General features: G+C 37.9%; 1 protein-coding gene and 1 pseudogene across 2 annotated transcripts in view; one reads left to right on the top strand and one right to left on the bottom strand.

Annotated features, from left to right (window-relative positions):
• IFT56 (intraflagellar transport 56) overlaps window positions 1-24,211 on the top strand; it is a 37,370-nt gene that overhangs the window by 9,509 nt on the left and 3,650 nt on the right. For both annotated transcript variants that reach the window (XM_022580105.2, XM_089917347.1), the window contains 11 exons: window positions 549-720; window positions 6,623-6,697; window positions 10,472-10,574; window positions 11,865-11,920; window positions 13,026-13,079; window positions 14,983-15,046; window positions 17,208-17,296; window positions 17,522-17,605; window positions 18,553-18,622; window positions 19,403-19,509; window positions 22,677-22,810. In XM_022580105.2, the coding sequence (XP_022435813.1) occupies window positions 549-720; window positions 6,623-6,697; window positions 10,472-10,574; window positions 11,865-11,920; window positions 13,026-13,079; window positions 14,983-15,046; window positions 17,208-17,296; window positions 17,522-17,605; window positions 18,553-18,622; window positions 19,403-19,509; window positions 22,677-22,810 (1,008 nt within the window). The remainder of the gene's footprint in view (window positions 1-548; window positions 721-6,622; window positions 6,698-10,471; window positions 10,575-11,864; window positions 11,921-13,025; window positions 13,080-14,982; window positions 15,047-17,207; window positions 17,297-17,521; window positions 17,606-18,552; window positions 18,623-19,402; window positions 19,510-22,676; window positions 22,811-24,211) is intronic.
• Window positions 2,312-2,916, bottom strand: LOC111182588 (large ribosomal subunit protein eL36 pseudogene; annotated as a pseudogene).

Genomic DNA, 24,211 nt, shown 5'->3' with positions numbered 1-24,211 from the left:
ACCTGTTGGAAATGCATGGTCTAGGTGTATCAATTTCAGTGTTTTGGTTACACTGTAGGTAACTTGCTGACAAAATTGGAAACAAATCATTCTGAAGAATTAATGTTCCAACTTTATCACTGACCACTTAGCTTCTCTCCTGCATCCCAAAAATATCTCATACACTTCCCTTCTCCCTTCCTTTGCTTTACTGTCACAATCTCCCACCCATTCCCATTCTCAGTCGTCAAATCTACTTGCCTTGCCTGCTTATTTGAGTTTATACTCGATTACTGATTATGTAAGTTTTTTTAAACATGAATAGGTAGTAGTTGAACTTTTCCCTTTCTCCTCTAGTTGTCATCTTTTACTCTGCTTATGTCAAAACACTTAAATATTATAATACAAAAAGAAAGATGCTACACTGATTATATCCTTCTTTTTTCTTTAAAAGAAGAAATGTCCTCTTTGCCTTGCTGTCCATTTGAGCCATTAAAAAGGTCTGTAGTTTGACAACATTTCTATGAAGTAGACTTAACTTGTTAATCCTTAATTCTTTCATCTAATAGGGAGTACCTTGCCCTCAATGTTTATGTGGCCCTGTGTTACTACAAGCTGGATTACTATGATGTGTCTCAAGAAGTTCTGGCTGTTTATCTTCAGCAAATTCCTGATAGTACCATCGCACTCAATCTTAAGGCCTGTAATCATTTTCGCCTTTACAATGGCAAAGCTGCTGAGGTAGTGATGAAATTTGTTCTTTTTTTTTTTTTTTTTTTAATTTCTATTTTGGCTGTATTGGGTCTTCGTTGCTGCACGCGGGCTCTCTCTAGTTGCAGCAAGTGGGGGCTACTCTTCGTTGCGGTGCGCAGGCTTCTCACGGCGGTGGCTTCTCTTGTTGTGGAGCACGGGCTCTAGATGCGCAGGCTTCAATAGTTGTGGCATTCGGGCTCAGTAGTTGTGGCACACGGGCTTAGTTGCTCCACAGCATGTGGGATCTTCCCGGACCAGGGATCAAACACGTTTCCCCCGCATTGGCAGGCGGATTCTTAACCACTGCACCACCAGGGAAGTCCCATAATTTGTTCTTAATTTACTTAATTCCAGTTTGAATTACCCTGTATTTCCCTATAAAGTATGTAAACATACTTTACACTAACAGCAGATTCAACTGCTGGGTGAAACAGTGTTTAGCAGCTGGTGGTTGGAGAACACGTCCTTAACATATGCCCAGATTCACTTTTCATGGTTTATGTCGATAAAGGTGGTCAGTTGTGGCAAAAGAAATGCCTATCAATTAAATTGCTTAGTATGCAATGGAGTGGTCCCTTTATATATCGATATTATATAAAATACATTCTTGGAATACTCATTTCAACTAGAGTCCCTGGAGTCTGCCTAATTGGCTAGTTCCCAGCATCAGCAGTTTAATAGTAAACTGGATTTGCAATTTGATCTCATTAGAGTTTTTTTTAGAATAAATGAAAGAAGAGAAGTGTATTCTTGCCTTTCTATCTTGAGTCAGTCTTGGGGACCTTGCCAATTTTAGTATAAGGTCCAACCTATTACATGTTTACATTTTGTCCACACATGTTCTTTCCAGAGTCTGGTATGGGTGGCATGGCTAACCAATCTGCTGTAGGTCTGACGGTGTCCATGTCAGGGTACCAGACTGCACTTCCCATTCACTAAAGGCATGCTTTTTCATTTGAAATTGTGTCCATGTAGATTGCATGTTGATTTTGTAAAGTTCTCCAGCAGTAGATGACTATGTCAAAGGTACCCGAAGAAGCTATTTTTGTTTTTGGTAGCGAGAGGATATAGTTTGTGTTTACCTATGTTAATTTTATTAAACCATTTAAAAGCAGACATTCCTCTAGTAATTTTTATAATGGGCTCTATATTGTATAGGTCATTATCTCCCCAGACACCAAAGCATTCTGATCTTCTATAGTAAACATGAAATAATCTGTAATGATTCACTCAATTCTTTTTTTTTTTTTTGCGGTACGCGGGCCTCTCACTGTTGTGGCCTCTCCCGTTGTGGAGCACAGGCTGTGGACGCGCAGGCTCAGCAGCCATGGCTCACGGGCCCAGCCGCTCCGCGGCATGTGGGATCCTTCCTGACTGGGGCACGAACCCGTGTCCCCTGCATTGGCAGGCGAACTCTGAACCACTGCGCCACCAGGGAAGCCCTCACTCAATTCTTAAAGTACTTTGAACAATTTACCCAAGGTTATACAACTAACAAGTGAGAAATTCAGGTCTCAAACCCTGACTCTAAAGCCCAGAGACTTAACCACTAAAATTTACTGCAAACTTAGGTGTACATTCCTCTTGCTCTTAATTTATATATATACGTAATAATATAGCTACCAAGTAGTAAGCATGATTATTTAAATGTAATCAAATAATATGGTTATTATATCTTACCAACAAATAATTGGTAATAATATGGCTATTATGTATGATTTTATATCTATATATAAAATCATACTTATTATTTGGTAGTTGCCTAATTTTCTTTTTTTTTTCTTCTGAAGAGGTTTTATTACGCACTGAAGGGAGGGAGCTCCGTCCTTCTTGGCTGCTGCTTTCCTCCTGGCTGCCAGGACATTACTCAGCTCCTGTCTCTTCCTTTTGGCATGGAAGTGTGTCCCCACCCTTTTCTTGATGAACTTGAGGGCCCGTGTGTCCTTGGAGACCTTGAGCAGCTCCGTGGCCCGCCATTCTTAAGGGGCAAAGCTGCATATCATGTCTCGCACGTACTTGGTATACTTGGTGAGGCGCCCGTGGCGGTGGCTAGGCCTCGGCTTGCTCACGTTATTAGTCACCTTGTGGCCTTTGTTGAGGCCAATGGCCATGGGCCAGCACAGAGCGATGGCCCTGAGCTGCACTGGGGCCCTTAGGGTCCAGATGGTGGCGGATCCTACCTGAGCAAGGCCTCATTAACCTGCTTTAATTATCTTTAATCTAGACAAGCTCATTGAGGGTTGAGACTGACCTTTGACATTTGTATCCCAGGACCTGTCACAATGCACACACAAAGTTGATGCCAACTAAGTAATGGTTGAATGAGAAATTTAAAATATGACTAACAAATTAAGGGTGAATCACATTAGAAGAAGGAGGAGGTTCAAAAGAGGTCAATAAAGATGCAGATTGAGAAAAAGCCATTGGATTTCCTAACTGGGGTTTCCTACTCTGATTAGGGCATCATTATTATTGGGTGTTGAAGCTAGGTGGCAAGGAGATAAAGAGTGAATGAGTAATCACTTGGATTGAGAATTGTCCTCAAGGATATGGCAGAGGAATGACAAGTAGATGATGAAGAAATAGAAGCAGTGAATATAGGATGCTGGTAAAAGGAAGAAGAACACTGGTTTCAGAGGATAAAGAAATTTTATCCCCCCAAACTGGGAGGGCTTCGGTAGTGATTAAGAGCAGGAGCTTTGAAATCAGATGGACCGTATTCCAATCCTAGCTTACTAGCTGTGTGGCTTTCAGTGCACTACTTAACCTCCTTAAGCATTATCTGCAAAATATGCAAACTAATAGTACTGCATTATTGTAGGTTTCTGTGATGTCTGCAAAGTCCTTACCTTCATATACATTGTAAACTCTCAGTGAACTGAGCAATTATCGAAGATTTCATAGGCTGGAACACAGTCACATTTATAGGCTTCTAAACACCTATTGTTTTGCCTTTTTCAAATCCAGCTTATCTGTAATTACATTTAAAAGGTTTGATTTCTCAATTAAAGACAAAGATTGATGAATTAGATTGAAAAGACAAAACCCTGATATAGGACACAGAAAATTTGAACGTAAAATCACGTATTGATGTTTCATGAGGAATATTTCTTACATGATTTCTATCAAGTTGTCGTGCTTTTAGAAAGGTCATTTTCACTCTAACATATTATAAGATGACCTACATCTTCTATTTATAATTTTATGTTTTAACAGCTTTATTGAGATATATGTAACATACCATACAGTTCACCCCTTTAAAGTATACAATTCGGTGGTTTTTAGTATATTCACCACTATGTGCAATCTTCATCATGGACAATTTTATTTATTTATTTTTAAGCACTTCTTTTTTTTTTTTTCCTCTATTTTTGGCTGTGCCATGAGACTTGCAGGATCTTAGTTCCCTGATGGGGGATCGAACCCTCGGCCTCGGCAGTGAAATCACGGAGTCCTATCCACCGGACCACCAGGGAATTCCCACCACAGTCAATTTTAGAACATTTCCATTACCTCAAAAAGAAACTCCATACCCTATAGCTATCAACCCCCATTCACCAAGCCCTAAGCAACTACTTAATCTACTTTCTGTCTCTATGGATTTGCCTGTTTGGGATATTTCCTGTAAAAGGAATCATACAATATGTGACCTTTTATGACTGGCTTCTTTTACTTTACCATAATGTTTATGAAGTTCATCATGTTATAGCATGTTTTAGTACTTCATTCATTTTTATGACCAAATAATATTCCATTGTATGGATAGACCACATTTTATTTTTCCAGTTGTCAGGGGATGGTTATTTGGATTGTTTCTACCTTCTTCCTATCATGAATAATGCTGCTGTAAACATTTGTATACATGTTTTTGGACATGTTTTGAACATGTTTTCATTTCTCTTGGGTATATACCGAGGAGTGGAATTGTTGGGTCATACTGTTTTCCAGAGTGGCTGCACCAGTTTACATTCCCACTAGCAATGTATAAGAGTTTCAATTTTTCTACATCCTTGCCAACAGTTGTTGTTATCTGACTTTTTTATTCTAGCTATCCCAGTGGATGTGAAGTTGAAGCTCATTGTAATTTTGATTTGTATTTCCCTGATAACTAATGAAGTCGAACATCTTTTCATGTGCAGTGAGTGCTGCTTTAAATTTTGCGCCCTAGGCAGCTCACTTGCCTCACCTTTATTCCTGGCTGGCCCTGCCTGAGATCAAAGCTATCATAATACTGAAAGATTTTGTTTTTTCACTTTCATTCACTCAAGTGTGCAGTGAAGTTTTCCAGGGACAACATGATTTCAAAATAGATTGATTGCAGATACAGATATGTCAATCCAGCTGTCATCTGTTAAGCCAGACATTAAAGAGATTTGCAAAAATATAAAACAGCACTCTTCTCACTAAATTTTTGTTTTGGTAAATACAGTTTTTTTAGTGAAAAATATGTTATTTGTGTTAATGTGTAGTGGGTTTATTACTACTTTTGATTAATTGATTACTTAAAATTTCTGTTTTAATTTCTAATACAATAAATATGAATGGCTATAACCCACATAAACAAAAACTCTTTGGGATCCTTAATAATTTTTAAGACTTAAAAAAGATCTTGAGATCCAAAAGCTTGAAAACTGCTGAACTAGCCTAATATTACCCAAGGCAGGGGTCCCCAAGCCCCAGGCCACAGTCCGGTATTGGTCCGCTGCCTGCTAGGAACCGGGCCGCACAGCAGGACGTGAGTGGAAGGCAAGCGAGCGAAGTTTCATCTGCGCTCCCCATTGCTCCCATTACTGCCTGAACCATCCCCCTGCCCCCCCCCACCATCTGTGGAAAAATTGTCTTCCACGAAACTGGTCCCCAGTGCCAAAAAGGTTGGGGACCCCTGACCCAAGGCTTTGGAATTACTGCTGTGGACAAGAGAGGAGATTAGTAAATGGATTGCTGAATAGGTGTGCATTCCTATGTGACATCAGGTAGAAAAAGTTTGTAGTGCTTAGTGAGAATAATCAAGGATTTAATTATTTTATCCGGAAAAGCTTAGGTACCCACTGATGGAAGTAGAAAAAGGAGGTGAGGAGGTTTAATCAAAATTATAGAGTGGCGGGGCTTCCCTGGTGGCGCAGTGGTTGAGAGTCCGCCTGCCGATGCAGGGGACACGGGTTCGTGCCCCGGTCTGGGAAGATCCCACATGCCGCGGAGCGGCTGGACCCGTGAGCCATGGCCGCTGAGCCTGTGCGTCCGGAGCCTGTGCTCCGCAGCGGGGGAGGCCACAACAGTGAGAGGCCCGCGTACAGAAAAAAAAAAAAAAAATTAAAGAGTGGCAAGATGGGAATAGCAGAAAGCTGAGGAAGGGGATAAGTGAGTCTGGGACATTAGTGAAGACACTGTGGAAATGGCTGACCGTTTCTTCTAAGGGAAGTTAAGGGTGCACGACAATACAGAAGAGATCTGATAGGTCTAATAAATAATAACATAGAGGGGAGAAGTTATGTTAATTGCATCATGTAAATTAAGGCCAATTCAGCAGGAAGGAGATAGTATGAAAATTCAGGACGTAGGTGGAATGGTCAGATATAAGAATCAACCTTAGTTGTTAAAAGTTTGTCACCTGAAAGAAAAGACTAACTCTAGGAGTCGACAAACTTGGGTTCACCAGTTTCAGACTTGCTGATTAGTGTAAGGTTCAATCACTTAATGTTTATAAGCCTCAGTGTTCTCATCTGTAAAATGAGGATAATAATAATTACATTGATCATTTCTTAGAGTCCTGCAGAACTAATGGAACAGCATGTTAAATTCTTTGTAAACCATAAAATGTTGTAACATTTTATATGTGATATAAGAACTATACAGTTCTCATTTTCATAAGGCTTTCCTTTTTTAATTTCAGGCAGAACTCAAAAGCTTGATGGACAACGCTTCTTCTTCCTTTGAATTTGCTAAAGAGCTCATCAGGCACAATCTGGTGAATAATAGTTTGCAGTCTTGACTGACTTGAGGCCTACCCTATTTTGGTACATCACAGTGGTTAGAAAGATGAATGAAGGGAGTTATCTCAACAAGTATTTCTCTACTTTAAGTAAACTCTTTCTTGCTGTGGAGGAGAGAGAATGAGTTTAAGATATCAGGTTCTTTCCTCAAGCAAATCCTTATTGGGAGGGCAGTAATACATACTTAACATTTAGAAAGAAGTGTAAGGCAGTGAGATCCACGTGTTCATTTTGTTGGCAAAGACAAAGGAACATATCCCTTTGGGTTATAATAAATGGGAAGGATATTCTGCTGAAAGTAAAACGAGCTGGTCTTTGGAAGATGGATGGGATTTATAGGGTTCATTTGTGGCAGGGACATGGATGAATGAGCGAAGAAGACATATGTGATAGGTTGTGAGCAGTTTGAATTTACTAGAACAGAAAGTTTGTACTGGGGCACAGTGAAAAATTAAAGTTTTACTTAGTGAAAAAGTAAAAAGGGGGTTAGGTTTAGGGCTGGATTATGATGGCCATTGCTAAAAAAAAAAAAAAACATTCAGATGAAGTTTCAAGTTTGATTCCATTGACTATGCAGTAGAGTGGGTGCAAAGCAGCTGCATTCAACTCAGGCACCTGGGACATTGAGAAAATTATTTAATATTGTTGAGTTTCAGATTCCTCATCTGAAAATGGCAATAATAATGACTACTACTTTTCCTTCTTTTTTCTCTGTACCTTCTTTGGCACCAAGTCTCTAAGTATGAATGCTGAAAACTGTAGTTGTTTTAGACTTCTCTTCCCCTTTATCTCTGATAGCTACTCAGTCACTTAATCCTATTAATTCTTTGTTGGTATTGTCTTATATTCATTTCATTCCTCCTCTAATTCAGGCCTCCATCACAGATAGCGTTTTCTGTGGTTATTTTTTATTATAAGCTTCTGCCTCTAATCTTTTCACTTCTAGTCTAGTTTATAAATTAAAGACAGATTAATTTTTGTGGAAAGTGATGTGTTAGAGGTAGTAGTCTGGAAATTAAACTTGGAAAGAGATTAAGACCAGAGAACAGGCTTAGGAGTTTTCTTAAGAGTAGTGATAGTTGAAGAAAGGGTTAAAAACAGAGAAAAATATGGCTCCAGGAGAGCATTTGTATTTAAGTGGCTGGAAGAAGGAAGATAAGAAAATATCTCAAGAAAGGGCAGGCGAGAAAAAGCACCTAGATAATGTACAGTTGACCCTTCTACAACACGGGTTTGAACTGCATGAGTCCACTTATACACAGAATTTTTTCAGTTGTAAATACTGCACGGTCTGAGGTTGGTTGAATCCTCGGATGTGGAGGAACCATGGATGTGGGTGGCTGACTATAAATCATACTCGGATTTTCAAGTGTGTGGATGGTCAGTGCCTCTAAACCACCCACTCCACCATTGTTCAAGGGTCAACAGTAATGTCATTTTTAAATATTTTTTCTGATTTTTATACAATTTTTAAAGGTTACACTCCATTTACAATTATTACAAAATGTTGGCTGTGTTCTCTGCATTGTACAAATACATCTTTGTATCCTATCTTACACCCAGTAGTTTGTACCTCCCATTCTCCACCCCTATATTGCCCCACCCTCCACTGGTAACCACTAGTTTGTTCTCAATATCTGTGAGTCTGCTTCTTTTTTGTTATATTCACTAGTGTGCTGCATTTTTTAGATTCCACATATAGGTGTTATCATACAGTATTTGTCTTTCTTTGTCTGACTTATTTCACTTAGCGTAATGCCTCCCAAGTCCATCTATGTTGCTGCAAATGGCAAAGTTTCATTCTTTTTTATGGCTGAGTAATATTCCATTGTATATATAGACCACATCTTCTTTGCCCATTCATCTGTTGATGGACACTTAGGTTGCTTCTAACTGTAATGTCATTACAGGTACACATTTTAATCACCTGGGAGATTTTTTAAAATAATGATGGGTGAGATTTTTACTGAATGGTTGGCTAGGGTTCGGCCATGAGTACTTTTCTTAAAAGTTTCCCAAGTGGACATAATATACAGCCAGAATAAAGAACTGTTATATGTATGTATAACTGGGAGATGCATATTAGCTAGCAATAGGAATTATTCTTGGAGGGTGGGATTAAAGAGAAAAGTGAAAAAATGGAAATTTTCCTTTTTCCTGTTGTTAATAGTATATGTAAGTTTTTTCCAATGAATACAGATTACCTTAATGTCTAAAACAAAACCTGAAAAATATTAAGCAATATAAATTGTTGTTATTAACATCTACTTTTGGAGTCAGATCTGAGGTCAAAATCAAGTTATACCATGTACTAGCTTTGTAACATTGGGTAAGTCACAAAACATTGATGAGTCTCCATGTTCTCATATGTAGAATAGGGGAAATTACAGTACCTACCTTATTCCCTTGTGAAGATGAAATGAGGTAATGTATATAAGGTACCTCAAGCAGTATGCAGCATATAGTAAGCATATAGTAGACAGTGCTATTGTTGTCATGCTATTCCATCAGTGTCAAAACTGCAGGTATGTCGTGGAGCAAGAGGACAGAATAGTCCATTGAATTTGGCCAAAGGGGTTAATTTGTGACTTGTAGAGTGAGTTTACTAGTGTGCAGAGAGCAGAAGCAAGTTTTCTGGGAACTTAAGGAGTGAGAGGATGAGAAGAAAGTTGAAGCAGGGAACTACATACTTTTAAAGTGTGGCGTTGAAAGAAAGGAGAAAAATAAGGTGCTATCCAGAGGGAACAGTGGCACCAAGTGGAAGATTTTTCAAGAGAGCAGAAACCTTTGTGCATGTTTGAAGTTGAGAAATGGGACCAGGATTAATGAAATAGAATGATTGATTAATGCAGAAACAAGATCTAGATGGAGTCAGAAGTTATGACATCAAAGAAGATAGATGTAGGAATTAATCTTGGCAAGAGAAGGGAGTATCTCAGACAAGGAGGAAGCAAATAAGGTGACCATATGGATACTTTGATGTAGAAAAAAGAGATTAGGTAGTTTATGCCTGATTGCCTTGATTTCTGTATATTTATTTGTGAAATAACTGTGTGCCAGGTACTGTGCTAGGCTCTGAGTACAGAACAGTATGCAAAACTGTCCTTTCATGAATGGTGCTTTTGTTTTAGCTATTCTCTGTAGCATTTATTATCATACGACAACATACTTAAGTTTGCTCTTTGAAGGTCTCTCCCCACCTGAGTATAGCCTATATAGTGACAGGGGAGTGACTTGTTCCTGATGTAGCCCTGCTATTACAATACCAAGCATATAGTAAGTGCTAATGAATATTTACTGAAAAACTAAATGAAATATTACCTACTATGTGCCACACATTTAGCCGACTTTAACTCATTTAATCCTCATGATAACCCTGAAAGGTAGACATTACTAATGCCATTTAGAGGTGAGGCAACAGTCTCTGAAAGAGTATATAAATTCCTTCATGGAGTTTTTGGTAGAGAATATCTGTCTAGAAAAAAAGTTTCATTAATTATTGGGTACTTTAAGAGTTTTCTACAGTTCTTACGAGGAGAGAAGGAAATGTATGCAATAAGGTTATGCCTTTATTCTATTTCTTATGATTTAGGATGGTTTTAATTAGGTCAAGGTCATGTGTTTATAGAGAGGGCTTCAAAAATATATTCATCCTTTCAAAGAATAACTGTTGTGTCAGCTGCTTACACATTTCTACCAATAAGTGAACTCATAGTTTTTACCATAACGCAGAGTTTCTCTGTCTTTAGGTTGTTTTCCGAGGAGGTGAAGGGGCTTTGCAGGTTTTGCCTCCCCTGGTTGACGTCATTCCTGAAGCTAGGCTAAACTTAGTGATTTACTACCTTCGTCAAGGTAAGAAAACTGTGTCTTGGTCTTGCCTATTTAAGATATTTTAGAACATTTAATCTCTAACTGAACTACTTGCTTAATCTTTAAAATCAATTCATAATACTTCCAAAAATATGTTTGCAGCAGGCTCGTAGGACAGAACAAATTTATTGGTATTTATTTGTTGTGCCTTTTCTCTTTATTCTCTCTTTCCTCTTCTGTTGCTTCCAATCTCTCACTCATTTTGTTCTTTTCTTTTCCTCTTATTTTTCTGCCCTTTGTTCTCTATTCATTCTGTTTCAGTTTTTCTGTTTTTTTTCCTTCCCCTCCCTTGTTTCTTCTTTTTCTTGTGTTCCCCTATGTGTAATGTACATTTTCTTGAGTCTTTTCTTTTTCATCATTAATTGTTTTCTATTTGCTCTAATTGTCTGCCTTTCTGTTTATTTGTACCCCCAGCTTCTCATGAGAAATAGTATGATGCAAAGAGAACGTGGTATTTGTTTCCCCTAAGTAAGGATGAAATTGTTAGACACACGCCTAAAGCAGTCTTTTATCTAACAGTTGTGAGTACAGGGTAGGAGTTACCATGCAGTGGTGCTGGCACTCTGTCATGGACCTCGGACTAACAGTGTGGGCCTTTTTAGGTGCATGGTAGAAACCAACCAGACAACATATTCCTCATCGAGGAAAATGTAAGTGTTTATTAGCATAAGAACATGAACTTGCAAATGGTTCTCTCTAATTTGATATATAAGCACAAAGAAATATGCTTTTGGATGAGAATTAAAGAAACACTTTATATATTTTATAAATTAATTTTTATTCTAAAAATTTTCAAACATAGACAAAACAAGTTAATAGTATGGACATCCAAAATGAACACCCAAATATGCATCCCAGATTCAACAGCCTTCTAGATATTGCCAGTCTTTCTTCATTTGTCCTCCCTCTCCCGTTTTTGTTGCTGAAATATTTTAAAGCGAATCCCAGACTTCATGTCATTTCACTCCTACATACTTTATATATCTTTTAAAAAAATGGTTGTTTTCCTTATATAATTACAATGCCATTGGCATATACTTCCCCATTGCTTATTTTTAGCTTGAACTTTTAGGTGCTCCATGGCTTAATATGGGTTTCCTACAGATACTTGGTTATCTACTACTCAACATTGAACTTGATGGAGAGTTAAGAGACAAAAAAAACAAATCATACTTCCCATGAATGTTTGAAGGATCTTATCGTTTGGGAGACTGTTTCAGAAGAGTTTGCTAGGATACAGATTAGTATAGCTACTTATTTCTTATATTTCAGATGATGTACAAGAAGCTTATAACTTAATTAAGGATCTGGAACCTACTACTCCTCAGGTAATTGTGAATGTGTTGCATTTTTACTAACCAAGTTCTGTTGAAAGTGGAATTTCAGAAGGCGTCTTAGAGAAGATTCTTGCTTGTAGAATCTCAGGAAAGATCGTATATATTGATCTAGGAATGTTATGTGAGACTTTTGAGATGAGAATGAATATCCTGGGCTTTTTGATATTTGTAAACTCCCGTATATGTGGTCATCTCCTCAAAAGGATTGATGTTTGAAAATACTGAAATCTAGAATTCTGATGAAACTAGATATAGAAACTTATGTCAGCAGTATGATTGTCTGTACTATGTCTTTGTCCCCGGCTAGGTTGTTAGCTCCTTGCAGTCAGGGATTGTGTCTGTATTGTATCTCCAACACTATGTATATTAAGCACGTAGTAGGCATCCCACTCACTGAGTGAAAGACTGACTGAAAACTGTTTCTAGATATAAACAGATATATTTCTCCAGTGTATTAAAGGCTTCAGCATCTTTTGTTCTGTTCTTTTTATGAGCCCTCTTAAATAAAAATAGTACCCACATAAAAATTGATAAAGCTAAGGAGAGTATCTATTAAAGAACAGAACCAAGTCTGAAGGGGATACAGGTGAGGCCTCAGGACTCCAAAAGCAAGAATACCTTACAAAGGAGAATCAGAGGATACTTTTTCTTTTTGAGGTAAGGGATCACTAACAAAGGAAGGTTATTATATCATTGGAAAGGGAAGAATATTGATAATATATATATGATGTCATCACAGAGAATGGCAGTGACTGATAAGATGTAAAAATTATTACATAAACATTTTATTGTTAATTTTTTCCACTGAATTGAAATAAAAATAAAACTTAACTCCTGTGAGTATCCACTGAGTTTTTCTGCTTAAGGTTGAGAATTTACAAATATGATGAATTCTGTTATATGAATACTTTCCTGGGAAACAAATGAAAGTCTGCTAATTCTTTCATTCAAACCAGGGATAGAACATAGAAAAGTGACTTTGGGTAACTTTTGATAATATAAATAAAGCATTAAATTGATGCAAATGATCTATTTGAAAGATATCTCATAGTTCCACATTCCTTTTAAATTAATTAGTGATATTCCATGTGTCCAGGAGTATATCCTCAAAGGAGTGGTCAATGCAGCCCTTGGCCAGGAAATGGGTTCGGTGAGTATAAAATCACTGGTAATCTGTAGCTTGCAAAGTTATGTGTGTGGAAAAGATCAAAATGAACATCAAATTTCAACAGCAATAAGCTTACAAATAGGCTCTTTTGCAGTTCCTTTTATTTCTCCATATCCCCCAGTCCAGATTCCATTGTGAAAAGAATTCTGTGTTATTTAAAGACAAAAAAGGGGGAATTCCCTGGTGGTCCAGTGGTTAGGACTTGGCGCTCTTACTGCCAGAGACCTGGGTTCAAGCCCTGGTTGGGGAACTAAGGTCCTGCAAGCCACACAGCGTGGCCAAAAAAATAAAACAAAATAAAATGAAATTTAAAAATAAAGAAAAAAAAGAAAGCTACTACCCTAAGAATTGCTGCTTTGGTTAAAAAAAAAAAAAAAAGCCCAATTGTTAAACAGTGTGTATATATAATAACAAGAGCAAATCATTGCAAAAATTCATTCTTATTTTCACTGACTTTTAAAATTTTTATTTGTTTGGCTGTGTTGGGTCTTTGCTGCTGTGTGCGGGCTTTCTCTAGTTGCAGCGAGTGGGGACTACTCTTTGTAGCGTGTGCGGGCTTCTCATTGCGGTGACTTGTTGCAGAGCGCAGGCTCTAGGTGGGCGGGCTTCAGTAGTTGTGGTGCATGGGCTCAGTAGTTGCAGCTCGCAGGCTGAGTAGTTACAGCTCACAGGCTGAGTAGTTGCGGTGTGCAGGCTCTAGAGCACAGGCTCAGTAGTTGTGGTGCACAGGCTCAGCTGTTCTGCGGATCCCTTCCCAGACCAGGGATCGAACCCATGTTCCCTGCATTGGCAGATGGATTCTTAACCACTGCACTACCAGGGAAGTCCCTTCACTGACTTTTTTTTAACCTTGCATACCTCTGAGCTTTAATTTTGACATTTGTAAAATGGGAATAATTGTTTCTCTGGAAAAGCTTTTTATAAGTACCAAAATGCTGACTAAAATTAAGCTTTTATTCCTCTGAATACGGCATAGTAAGTTCTTTTTGGAACAAAGTGTAATATAAATAAATCTTTTTATCTCCAGCTCACTCCAAAGTGCCTCATGTAGTAGATAGGCAATAAATAGCTATTGAGGGCTTCCCTGGTGGTGCAGTGGTTGAGAGTCCGCCTGCCGATTTAGGGGACACGGGTTCGTGCCCCGGTCCAGGAAGATCCCACATGCCACAGAGCGGCTAGGCCCGTGAGCCATGGCCGCTGAGCCTGCGCGTCCGGAGCCTGTGCTCCACAAAGGGAGAGGCCACGACAGTGAGAGGCCCGCGTACCGCAAAAAAAAAAAAAAAGCTATTGAATAAATTAATGATTTTATTTAATAAATACTCCTTGTTATAGCCATAGCCCCTACCACAAGGTCTGATATATGATAAAAGAGCAATAAATATTTGTTAAATGAATGAATGAGTTCATTTAATGAAGATACTTGTTGTTGTTGTTTGTTTTTTGTGTTACACGGGCCTCTCACTGTTGTGGCCTTTCCCGTTGCGGAGCACAGGCTCCGGATGCGCAGGCTCAGCGGCCATGGCTCACGGGCCCAGCCGCTCCGCGGCATGTGGGATCCTCGCGGACAGGGGCACAAACCTGTGTCCCCTGCATCGGCAGGCGGACTCTCAACCACTGCGCCACCAGGGAAGCCCAATGAAGATACTTTTAAGATAGAATTTGGGGATTGGATTTTTTTCTTCTTTTCTATCTGACCCTAATTTAATTCAGTTGCATATTATCATTTTCTAGTTGCTTATGCTAATAAGAATTAGTACTATTGATTTGGGGAGGATTTAAAACAAGACTATATGTTAAATCCTGACAAATATGTTAAAACCACAAAGTAATACAAATAATGTATTTTCAGCTTATTCTTCTGTATCAGCTCTGCTTTGTTTTTCAGAAGGATCATATGAAAATTGCCCAGCAGTTCTTCCAGTTGGTGGGAGGATCAGCTAGTGAATGTGGTATGTCTGAATCTGTACTTGTGAGCATGATTTATAACTGGAGTTGGTCATATACTGACTGGTGAAGTTTGATTCTCTGTCCAGGGATATATCTGTTAGGCTTCCCATTATAAAGTAGAAACTCAGACACAGGAGAGAATATTGAATTAGCCCTTCTTAACATCTCAGCTAAAGTGGGAGGAGAGGATGTATAAATAGAGGAGAATAAGTATATTCTCTAGTTCATAAGGGATTTAAAAATTTGATTCTGTTTTTTATTTGAAATGTTAACTTTTATTGATTTCTCAAGAGCTCTTTATGTATAAAACTTTTGTCATGCTGTAGATATTTTTCCAGTAGGTCATTTGCTTTTAACTTTGCCTATGGTATTTTTTTTCCATATAAAAATATATCTTATTTATCTTTTCTATAATGATTTCTTACATGGGTGTCAAGCTTAGAAAATACTTTTTTATCCCTGAAGTTATATAATATTCACCTATATTTCCCACCAGTAGTTTTGTGGCTTCATTTTTATTATTAAACTATCAATCTCATCACTGAAGATTTAGTGTAAGATTTGAGAAAGGGATCTGAGAAGGGCTGATAGTTAACCAGTGCGAACCAGTATGGCTGTCTGTACCAGTTGTCCATGGCTGGCATCTATTCTGCTGAACAGTGTTCATGCTGCACTGATTGTTAAATATTCTAATCAACCCTGGATATTCATTTGCTTTCAAATGTTTCACCAAAACTATTTGTTGGATAATATTTTCTTTCCCCATTTCAATTCATTTGTACAACAAAAGTGTATTGTGGTGTTGGGGATACAGTAGTAAACAAAACAAACCAATCCCCCTATGCTTGTGCAGTGTACAGTCTAGAGAGAACAGACTATAAACATAATAAGTAGATTATAGGGGACTTCCCTGGTGGTCCAGTGGTTAAGACTCCACGCTCCCAATGCAGGGGGCCCGGGTTGGATCCCTGGTCAGGGAACTAGATCCCGCATGCCGCAACTAAAAGAGCCTGCATGCTGCAACTAAGACCACGCACAGCCAAATAAATAAATAAATATTTTTTAAAAATAGATTATATAGTATATCTGTGCTAAGTGTTTTGGGGGAAAAATCTTGAGCAGAGGAAGGAGGATTGGGAGTGGCAGTGGTGAGGGCCAGGCGTTGTCCTAATCCTCTGCCACTTCAAATACGCATCTGTTATCGGACAAAATGTTGGTCAGGATCAGGATCAGATGGCTCCATGGCAAAGTATTTCTCCATTTGAGACCAGAAGTGTTGGGTTGTCTTAGGTGAGTAATGATGGATACTAAGTCACATTAGTTGAGTGTGCAGGTGTTGGAGTTGGGTGAGAGAATCAAAGCCCTGGAAAAGATCTGGGGAAAACTCTAGCCTGTAGGACATGTGCTCATGTGGGACTCTGTTAGCCGCAAGAGAGATTATCCGTCATTCTTGAGTACTGTGACCTCCATTATGCTGAGGTTTTGTCCACTGAACAGAATCTGTAATTTCAGAATCTAGAAAGATGTCTTGGAATACATTCCTGTCTCTAAATTATAAAATAACTCAAAGTTCAGCTAACGAGAACTTTTTTTTTTTTGCGGTACGTGGGCCTCTCACTGCTGTGGCCTCTCCCGTTGCGGAGCACAGGCTCCGGACGCGCAGGCCCAGCGGCTATGGGTCACGGGCCCAGCCGCTCCGCGGCATGTGGGATCTTCCCGGACCGGGGCACGAACCCGTGTCCCCTGCATCGGCAGGCGGACTCTCAACCACTGCGCCACCAGGGAAGCCCAGAGAACTGTTTTTTTTTTAATATTGTTAAACTATTATTTTTGATTAATTAATTAATTTTTGGCTGCGTTGGGTCTCTGTTGCTGCGCACAGCCTTTCTAGTTGCAGCGAGCGGGGGCTGCTCTTTGTTCTGGTGCGCGGGCTTCTCATTACAGTGGCTTCTCTCATTGTGGAGCATGAGCTCTAGAGCACGGGCTCAGTAGTTGTGGCGCATGGGTTGCTCCACGGCATGTGGGATCTTCCCGGACCAGGGCTCGAACCCGTGTCCCCTGCATTGGCACACGGATTCTTAACTACTGCGCCACCAGGGAAGTCCCTAAAGAGAACTTTTAGTTTCATGAATACACCTGGTTTCTTTTCCCATTCCATTTCAGATACAATACCAGGGAGGCAGTGCATGGCTTCCTGTTTCTTCCTGCTTAAGCAATTTGATGATGTCTTGATTTACCTCAACTCGTTTAAGGTCAGTGTAGAATTTTCTAGATGACTTTGTATACAAAATACTGTATATAGTATGTCACAGATAAGATACTTTTAGAGTATCTTTTACTACCACCCTTTTACTGTGGTGGTAGTAGTGGCATCAGCTAATTCCTTAAGATTATTTTTGTGTTTACCTGGTATGACTGATGTTTTCATATTTTATATGTTAATGCTCAGTGTGACCTGTTCTTGGGATGTTTTTCAGAGTTACTTCTATAATGATGACATCTTTAACTTTAATTATGCCCAAGCCAAAGCTGCAACTGGCAATACCAGCGAGGGTGAAGAGGTGGGTACCTGCTTTTGAAGGCGTTTGAATAATTCTATCTAAAAACATTGTTATCTTTTTCTCAAATAAAAAGTTTAAGGGTAAAGGATTATTAAAAGTTCTATTGTTCTTAGGTTATATTAAAAAGTACAATATAAATAGGTATATAGATTTTATAACCACATTCATGTTTTCCTTTTTTGGATAAATTTTATAAAAACATAACATACATGGAGAAAAGTATACAAATCAAAGTACACAGCTTGATGAATTTTTAAAGTGAACATACCCAAATAGTCAGTACCCAGATCATGAAATAGAGTATTATCATAACCCTGGGAATGCCCCCATCTCCTTTTTGAGTCAATCTCTTTCCCACAAGGCTAACCACTATCTTGACTTCTAACTCCATAGGTTATCTGAATGATTCAAAATAATTCAATTGAGTTATTTCATTTAATTTTGTTATTATTCAACAAATTACTCAACTCATAATTATTCAAATTCTAAGTATTTTCTACTTTCCATTATGTTTAGAAATGATCTTTTTATTATCTTTGACGATGAGTTATTCTAAAACATGTTTCATGATTTTCAAGTGTGTATGTTATCCTTTCCAGGTTATTTTATTTTGATTTCTAACTGAATTGTATTGTGGTCATAGAGTGTGGTCTGTATAACACCAGTCCTTTAAAATCTGTTGAGACTTGCTTTATTGCCCAGTAGCATGTGCAGTTGTTAATTATTCTGTTCAAATCTTCTATATCCTCACCAACCTCATGTTACCTTGTGATATCAATAACTGAGAGAAGTGTTTTAAAATCAGCACAAAAATTGTCCTTTACTTTTCTCAGTGGCCTGTATAGAATTTGGTCATTTATAATGCTCATTAATCTAAGGCAAGCTGCTATGGATATTTTTATTGTAAAAGCATCTTCATGTTTATTCCCTTTTTCCTCCTCTTACAGATTTTCCTTTTAATCCAAAGTGAGAAGATGAAAAATGACTACATTTTCCTCAGTTGGTTAGCTCGGTGCTGTGAGTCTTCTTTTAAATGTTATAGAGCGATGCTTTTATTGAGTGTTTTCTAATTTTGTTTTGTAGAATGAGTAAACTCTGAGATTAAGTGTGTTAATGCTACTTAGGAAGGATGGCCACGTACATGTGTTATATGTGTTTACCCTGTGATTAGTTCTACCATATGACATTGACGTAGCATAAACAGTCCTAAAAGATGCCAAGTTCTTCCTTTAGCCTATTAAAGCTTCCAGAGTCTGAGTTTACATTGTTTTTTGTTAAATGATATTGTTATGCTAATTTTACCTTTTCACTTTGGTGCAGGCCTGAAAAGCGATAAAATGTCAAAAACATAATTTGTGTGTACTATATAGCCTATCGTCTCTGTCTGTCTGTCTGTCTCTTGCTCCTTTTTTTTCCACTTGGTTTTAAAATATTCACTGAGTTTTTGAAGTCATGGGAAAATTTTAGCAATTAGATTTCTAAGCGCGGCTGGAACTGTATGAGTGGGATTGAATGAATGATAGATGACTTTTCAGCAGATGAGCAAAGTAGGAACTACTGGAAGTCAACCCAATCTAAAAAGATATAACTATGTAACGCCTAACTCAAGTATTTTAAGTATGGTAGAGTTCTGATGGGGAAACCAGCTTAATGCCGACAGTGTAAGCTTTCCCATGTAAGGGCTGCTTACCATTACTTTGTATATTTGTAACGTAGAACCAAATCCATAGACTAGCAAGATGCAGAAGTGTATTTCTTGTACATTTAAAAAGCATAAATCTTTGTTTCTCTTTGTAGACATTATGAATAAGAAACCAAGACTAGCCTGGGAACTTTATCTCAAGATGGAAACCTCTGGCGAGTCCTTTAGCCTCTTACAGCTCATTGCTAATGACTGCTACAAGGTGCGTCTGAGTGAGACCTAAGGGGAAAGTGAAGATCAGTATCACATTGCTTCATTGACTAAATATTAGGGGAAAGTGTCCTAGAGATTAAATGGCTATAGGTGAGAGGATTTGCATCGTGATATCAGAAATGTCATCCCTTTTATGAATGAACTGAACTCAGAGATAGGCAGCATTTCAGGGTTTTATATGTACATAAAACATGTATACATATAAATGAAATATGAAATAATGTGTATGAAATAGTGGTTTAGAGAGGAGGTTTTAGATTTCTAAAGGCTATGAATCTTCAGGTACCATGCAGATAGAGATATTCATCTGGTAATTGGAAGTTTTGTTCTGAAGCTCAAGAATGATGTCCTCTGACATCGAGAGACAAATCTGGAGAAATCATCACCACTTCAGTAGTAATTGAAGCCCTGAAAAAAGTGAGATTACCGATAAGGGAGTAAAGTAAGAAGAGTAAGAGAGTTGCAAACCAAACCTTTGGGGAAACCATGGTGCAAATAGTGGACAGGAAAGACAAAGGAACCAGAAAAAGAGAATAAAAAAGCAGTCAGATTTAATAAAGGACGAACTCTGTGTGTGTGTGTGTGTGTGTGTGTGTGTGTGTGTGTAGGGAGTTGGAAAGCCAGGGAAGAGGGAGGAGTTTGGGGCCTTATCCTATACATTAAAAGCTTTTTAAAAAGTTAGCCTCAAATTCTGGAAACTCCTATTTTGGGAATATTTCTTCCTGTCCAAAAGACAGGAAAACGTCAGGTAAAGAGAGTCTAGCATCAAATTAATCAATAATAGCTCATTGCAAAGTGAATCATTACATTATAAAGTGAATCACCATCAGTGGAAAAGGATTTAAAACATAGGAAACTTGAAAATGTTTAATAGAACTTGGTGGATGGCAATGATATTAAGTGAGTTAGGGAAGGCAGAGGAAAATAAAACATAAAAGACAGGAATTTAGTTCAATTTTAGATGTATTAAATCTGTGTTTGGGGCTCCCAGGTAGAGATATTACATGTGTGAAATTATCAGGCTGAGCCTGGAGCTCAGGTATTCATGTGAGAGGCTCGGACTAGAGATGTAGCTTTAGAAGTTAACAGTAGTTAATGGTCGTGGTGGTAGTAGCAGTAGCAGTAGCAGTAGTAGCAGTGGAGTATGGGAGAGAATGAGATGAACCAGTGAATGGGGTGAGGAACCACATGGAACACCACTATTTAAGGGATAGAAATAGAAAGAAGAGTCAGTGAAAGAGACAGAGGATGAAGATGAACAGAAGGAAAAGAAAAGAACCAGGAGAGAGAAAAAGAAAGTGTTTTTTATTACTCTTTTTCTTGTTCCTATTTTATCAAATGCCAAGGAAGGAAAATGTCAAATCTGCAACTAGATAGAATTGCAAGAGGCCTGAGAAAACACTGCTAGGTACAGAAGAGGATTGGATTAGGAAGCAGATTCAATGAGAATAACGTAGACCACAATCTTAAAAAACTGATGTATGATTTCATATATATAACATTCTTGAAATGACAGAATTATAGAGATGTAGAAAAAATTGGTGATTGCCAGAGGTTAGGGGTGGTCAGCTGGGAGGAGAGTACAGCTTTGTGGTGATGGAATAGATCTGTATCTTGATAGGGGTGGTGGTTACACGAACCTACACATTTGATTAAATGACAGAACTGTACATACACATAGTAGTGATGTCAGTTTTCTGGGTTTGATATTGTGATATTGTACTATAGTTGTATAAGCTATAATGGGGGAAATTGGTTGAAAGGGACATGGGACCACTCTGTACTATCTTTGTGACTTCCTGTAAATTTATAATTGTTTTAAAATAAAAAGGCTTTAAAAAATGAACCAACTAGAGCTCTATCCAGCAATATAGATGAATTGTAAAAACATATACAAGACACAAAAGAATATTTACAGCTTTATTTCATATAGCTAACATACTAAGAGGCAACACTCAATTATATTGTCTAAAGATGTTTACATAGCTGATAAAACTATAAAGAAGGTCAAAGAACTGATGACCATAAAAGTCAGACTACTAGTTACCGAAAATAGGGAAAGAGAGGGTTGTAGTGTGGACGTGACACACAGAGCTTCTCTTTTGCTGTCAATGTTTCATTTCTTGACCTGGGTGGTAGTTACACTTATATTGACATTATAGTCATTAAACTGTACATGTATGTTTCCCACACCATTTGGTGTGTTTCTTTACCAAAAAAAAATTTTTTTAGGAGAACATAGGAAGAAGGATTAACCTTGAAAAGGAATAAGAACACTTTTTTCTGAGAGAGATGCAGAAAAGAGGGAAGGAGTAATGAAGGTACAAGAATAATTTGAACTGAAGGAAGGAGAGTTGTGTCTTCCCTATGAAGTATAGAAAAAAGCTAAGCTAAGATGCAGTAGAGATCTTAAGGAAATTGGCAAAGGTGTAAAAGAACAGTTCACAGGAAAGGAAAGGTAACGAAACCGCACTGAGTAAGGAGGATTGCCAAGCAATTTGAAGACTTCAGTGAACACTATACATTTATGATTGCCAATCAGGAAACCTCATCAAAATTTAATGATAGTCAGCATACTCTACAAGGCCAAGGAAATGTGTAGTATATTTGGGAAAGAAGTTTGTCAAAATGAATTAAATGTTTAAAAGACTTGCTGTTTAGAGTAGGAGTCAGTGTACATCTGGGCATTCTGAGACTTTAGGGACAAGGTAAGGGAAAGACCATCCTCTTGGGTTGAATAGTATCATATTAGCGTAAAATGAATGATAGTAGTCATCTACAGAATGTATGGAGGAAACTTGAAAAATAACCAGTTCAAATCACAGTCATCAGAGTTTATCCTCAAGATTAGAATATGATTAGAAGAAATGACAAATATGTTGATTACAGTGTAACTTGACTATATGTAGAAGAAATGTTATATTGTTGAAAACTTAATGAAGGGAAGGGGGTTTAAATTGAACTCATGTACACAAACTGTGATTTTCCTTCTTGTTTTAATAAGGAATTGAAATTTATCTAATTTGCTAATTGCAAATGTTGTCATTACCCATGCACTTGTTTTATGAAATTATGTTTCATGGTATCTTTACATTTAGTTTCATTCTGTGTGATCTTTTGACTACAAGTATTACCACAGTACTTTCTTTTATTCAGATGGGCCAGTTTTACTATTCAGCCAAAGCATTTGATGTCTTAGAGAGGCTGGATCCCAACCCTGAATATTGGGAAGGCAAGAGGGGGGCCTGTGTAGGCATATTCCAGATGATCTTAGCTGGGAGAGAACCCAAGTAAGTAGACAGACAATAGACACTACCTCTGTGCATTTGCTGGTTCCTGGGGGATGAGAATTGCTTTCTTGGATCATGTCTTCTGAAAACTAAAAATTATTTTGATGAATAAAAGGTTAAGTTTTATATTTCTATCTGACCTTTTTCCTCCAGAATTTTTATTTTATAGAATCAGATCATTCTAAACTATGTATAATGGGGACATTGAGTATACTACAGCTCTCAAGTATAAGAGCAAGATATATATTTGGCTCCAAATGAATTGTCATTTTCATACAATGCCTTTTTCAATCTCTTCTTCTCTTTTCTTTGCCTTTTGGCTTTTTTCTTGTGTCTCTTAGTTTAGTCCTCAAAGAATTAGAAATGGAGTGAGTGTGGTTAATAACTCTTTTTTTTTCTTTTGCCTTCTCATATTCCAGGAAATACTGAGACATTACGTCTACATAAAATTAAGTGGCACATAGCTCCATTTGTTAAAGTTAAACTACTTAAAACTAAATTCAGTTTTCTGAAAATAACTTTATGGAATGTATTTGTTACTGATGTATAAATAGAAGATGCGACTCTTTTTTTTTTTTTGGCCGCTCCACGCAGCTTGTGGCATCTTAGTTCCCCCGACCAGGGATTGAACCTGGGCCCCAGCAGTGAAAGTGCTGAGTCCTAACCACTGGGCCATCAGGGAATTCCCATGACTATTTTATAAGTAAATAATCTATCAAAAATTACTTCCTGCCTTGTATCTACTTCCACTCCTAAATAAAAGTTGAAAAGAATTTGGGTAGTTGAAAGAAGATAACTTGAGGGAAAACGTAGAAAACATGAGAGAACTCTTAGGGAAGAGGGTCAATCGACAGTCATCTACAGATTTGTTGAGGTAATAGGGAAGTTTTAGTCTGCATTACTTAAAGCATGTTTAAATTTTAATTAAATTTAAGTTACTTAAAATATAGATACCGACATTTGCCAAATCTTGGTCATTAACTTTCCTCTCTTCCATATTTATTAATATATTATTTTTCTTGAAGAAATGATCTATGCCTGGCTTTGTAAAATTTTACAGATATGGCAATGACACCCAGTTTCAGGTGATTACCGCCTTAAACAAAGGAGAAATCTGGGGCTCAGACAAGTTAAGTCACTTGTTAGCACAGAGCTGGAATTTGAACCCAACTCTTTGAACCCAGCTCCTTGATATAACTTTCTACTCTGTCATGCAGAATAAGCATAGAAATGGAAATATTCATGCCATATTAAGACAAAAATAGCATATATATAGCTAGTAGAAGTAAACAAGGCAAACTTGGATTGGTGAGAAGGATTTCACAGAGTTTCCATTTTACTATGGCATCAAAAGAATAGAAGGCTAGGAAGTTTGTAACTGGTTTTTGAATGCACCGTATA

The sequence above is a fragment of the Delphinapterus leucas genome, chromosome 9, assembly GCF_059928025.1.
Source record: "Delphinapterus leucas isolate spDelLeu-1000000601 "Yukka" chromosome 9, BTC_Dleu_Yukka2, whole genome shotgun sequence".
In the NCBI taxonomy this organism is placed as follows: Eukaryota; Metazoa; Chordata; class Mammalia; order Artiodactyla; family Monodontidae; genus Delphinapterus; species Delphinapterus leucas.
The sequence above is the reverse complement of the archived record's forward strand: the minus strand, read 5'-3'. Positions and strand labels throughout refer to the sequence as shown.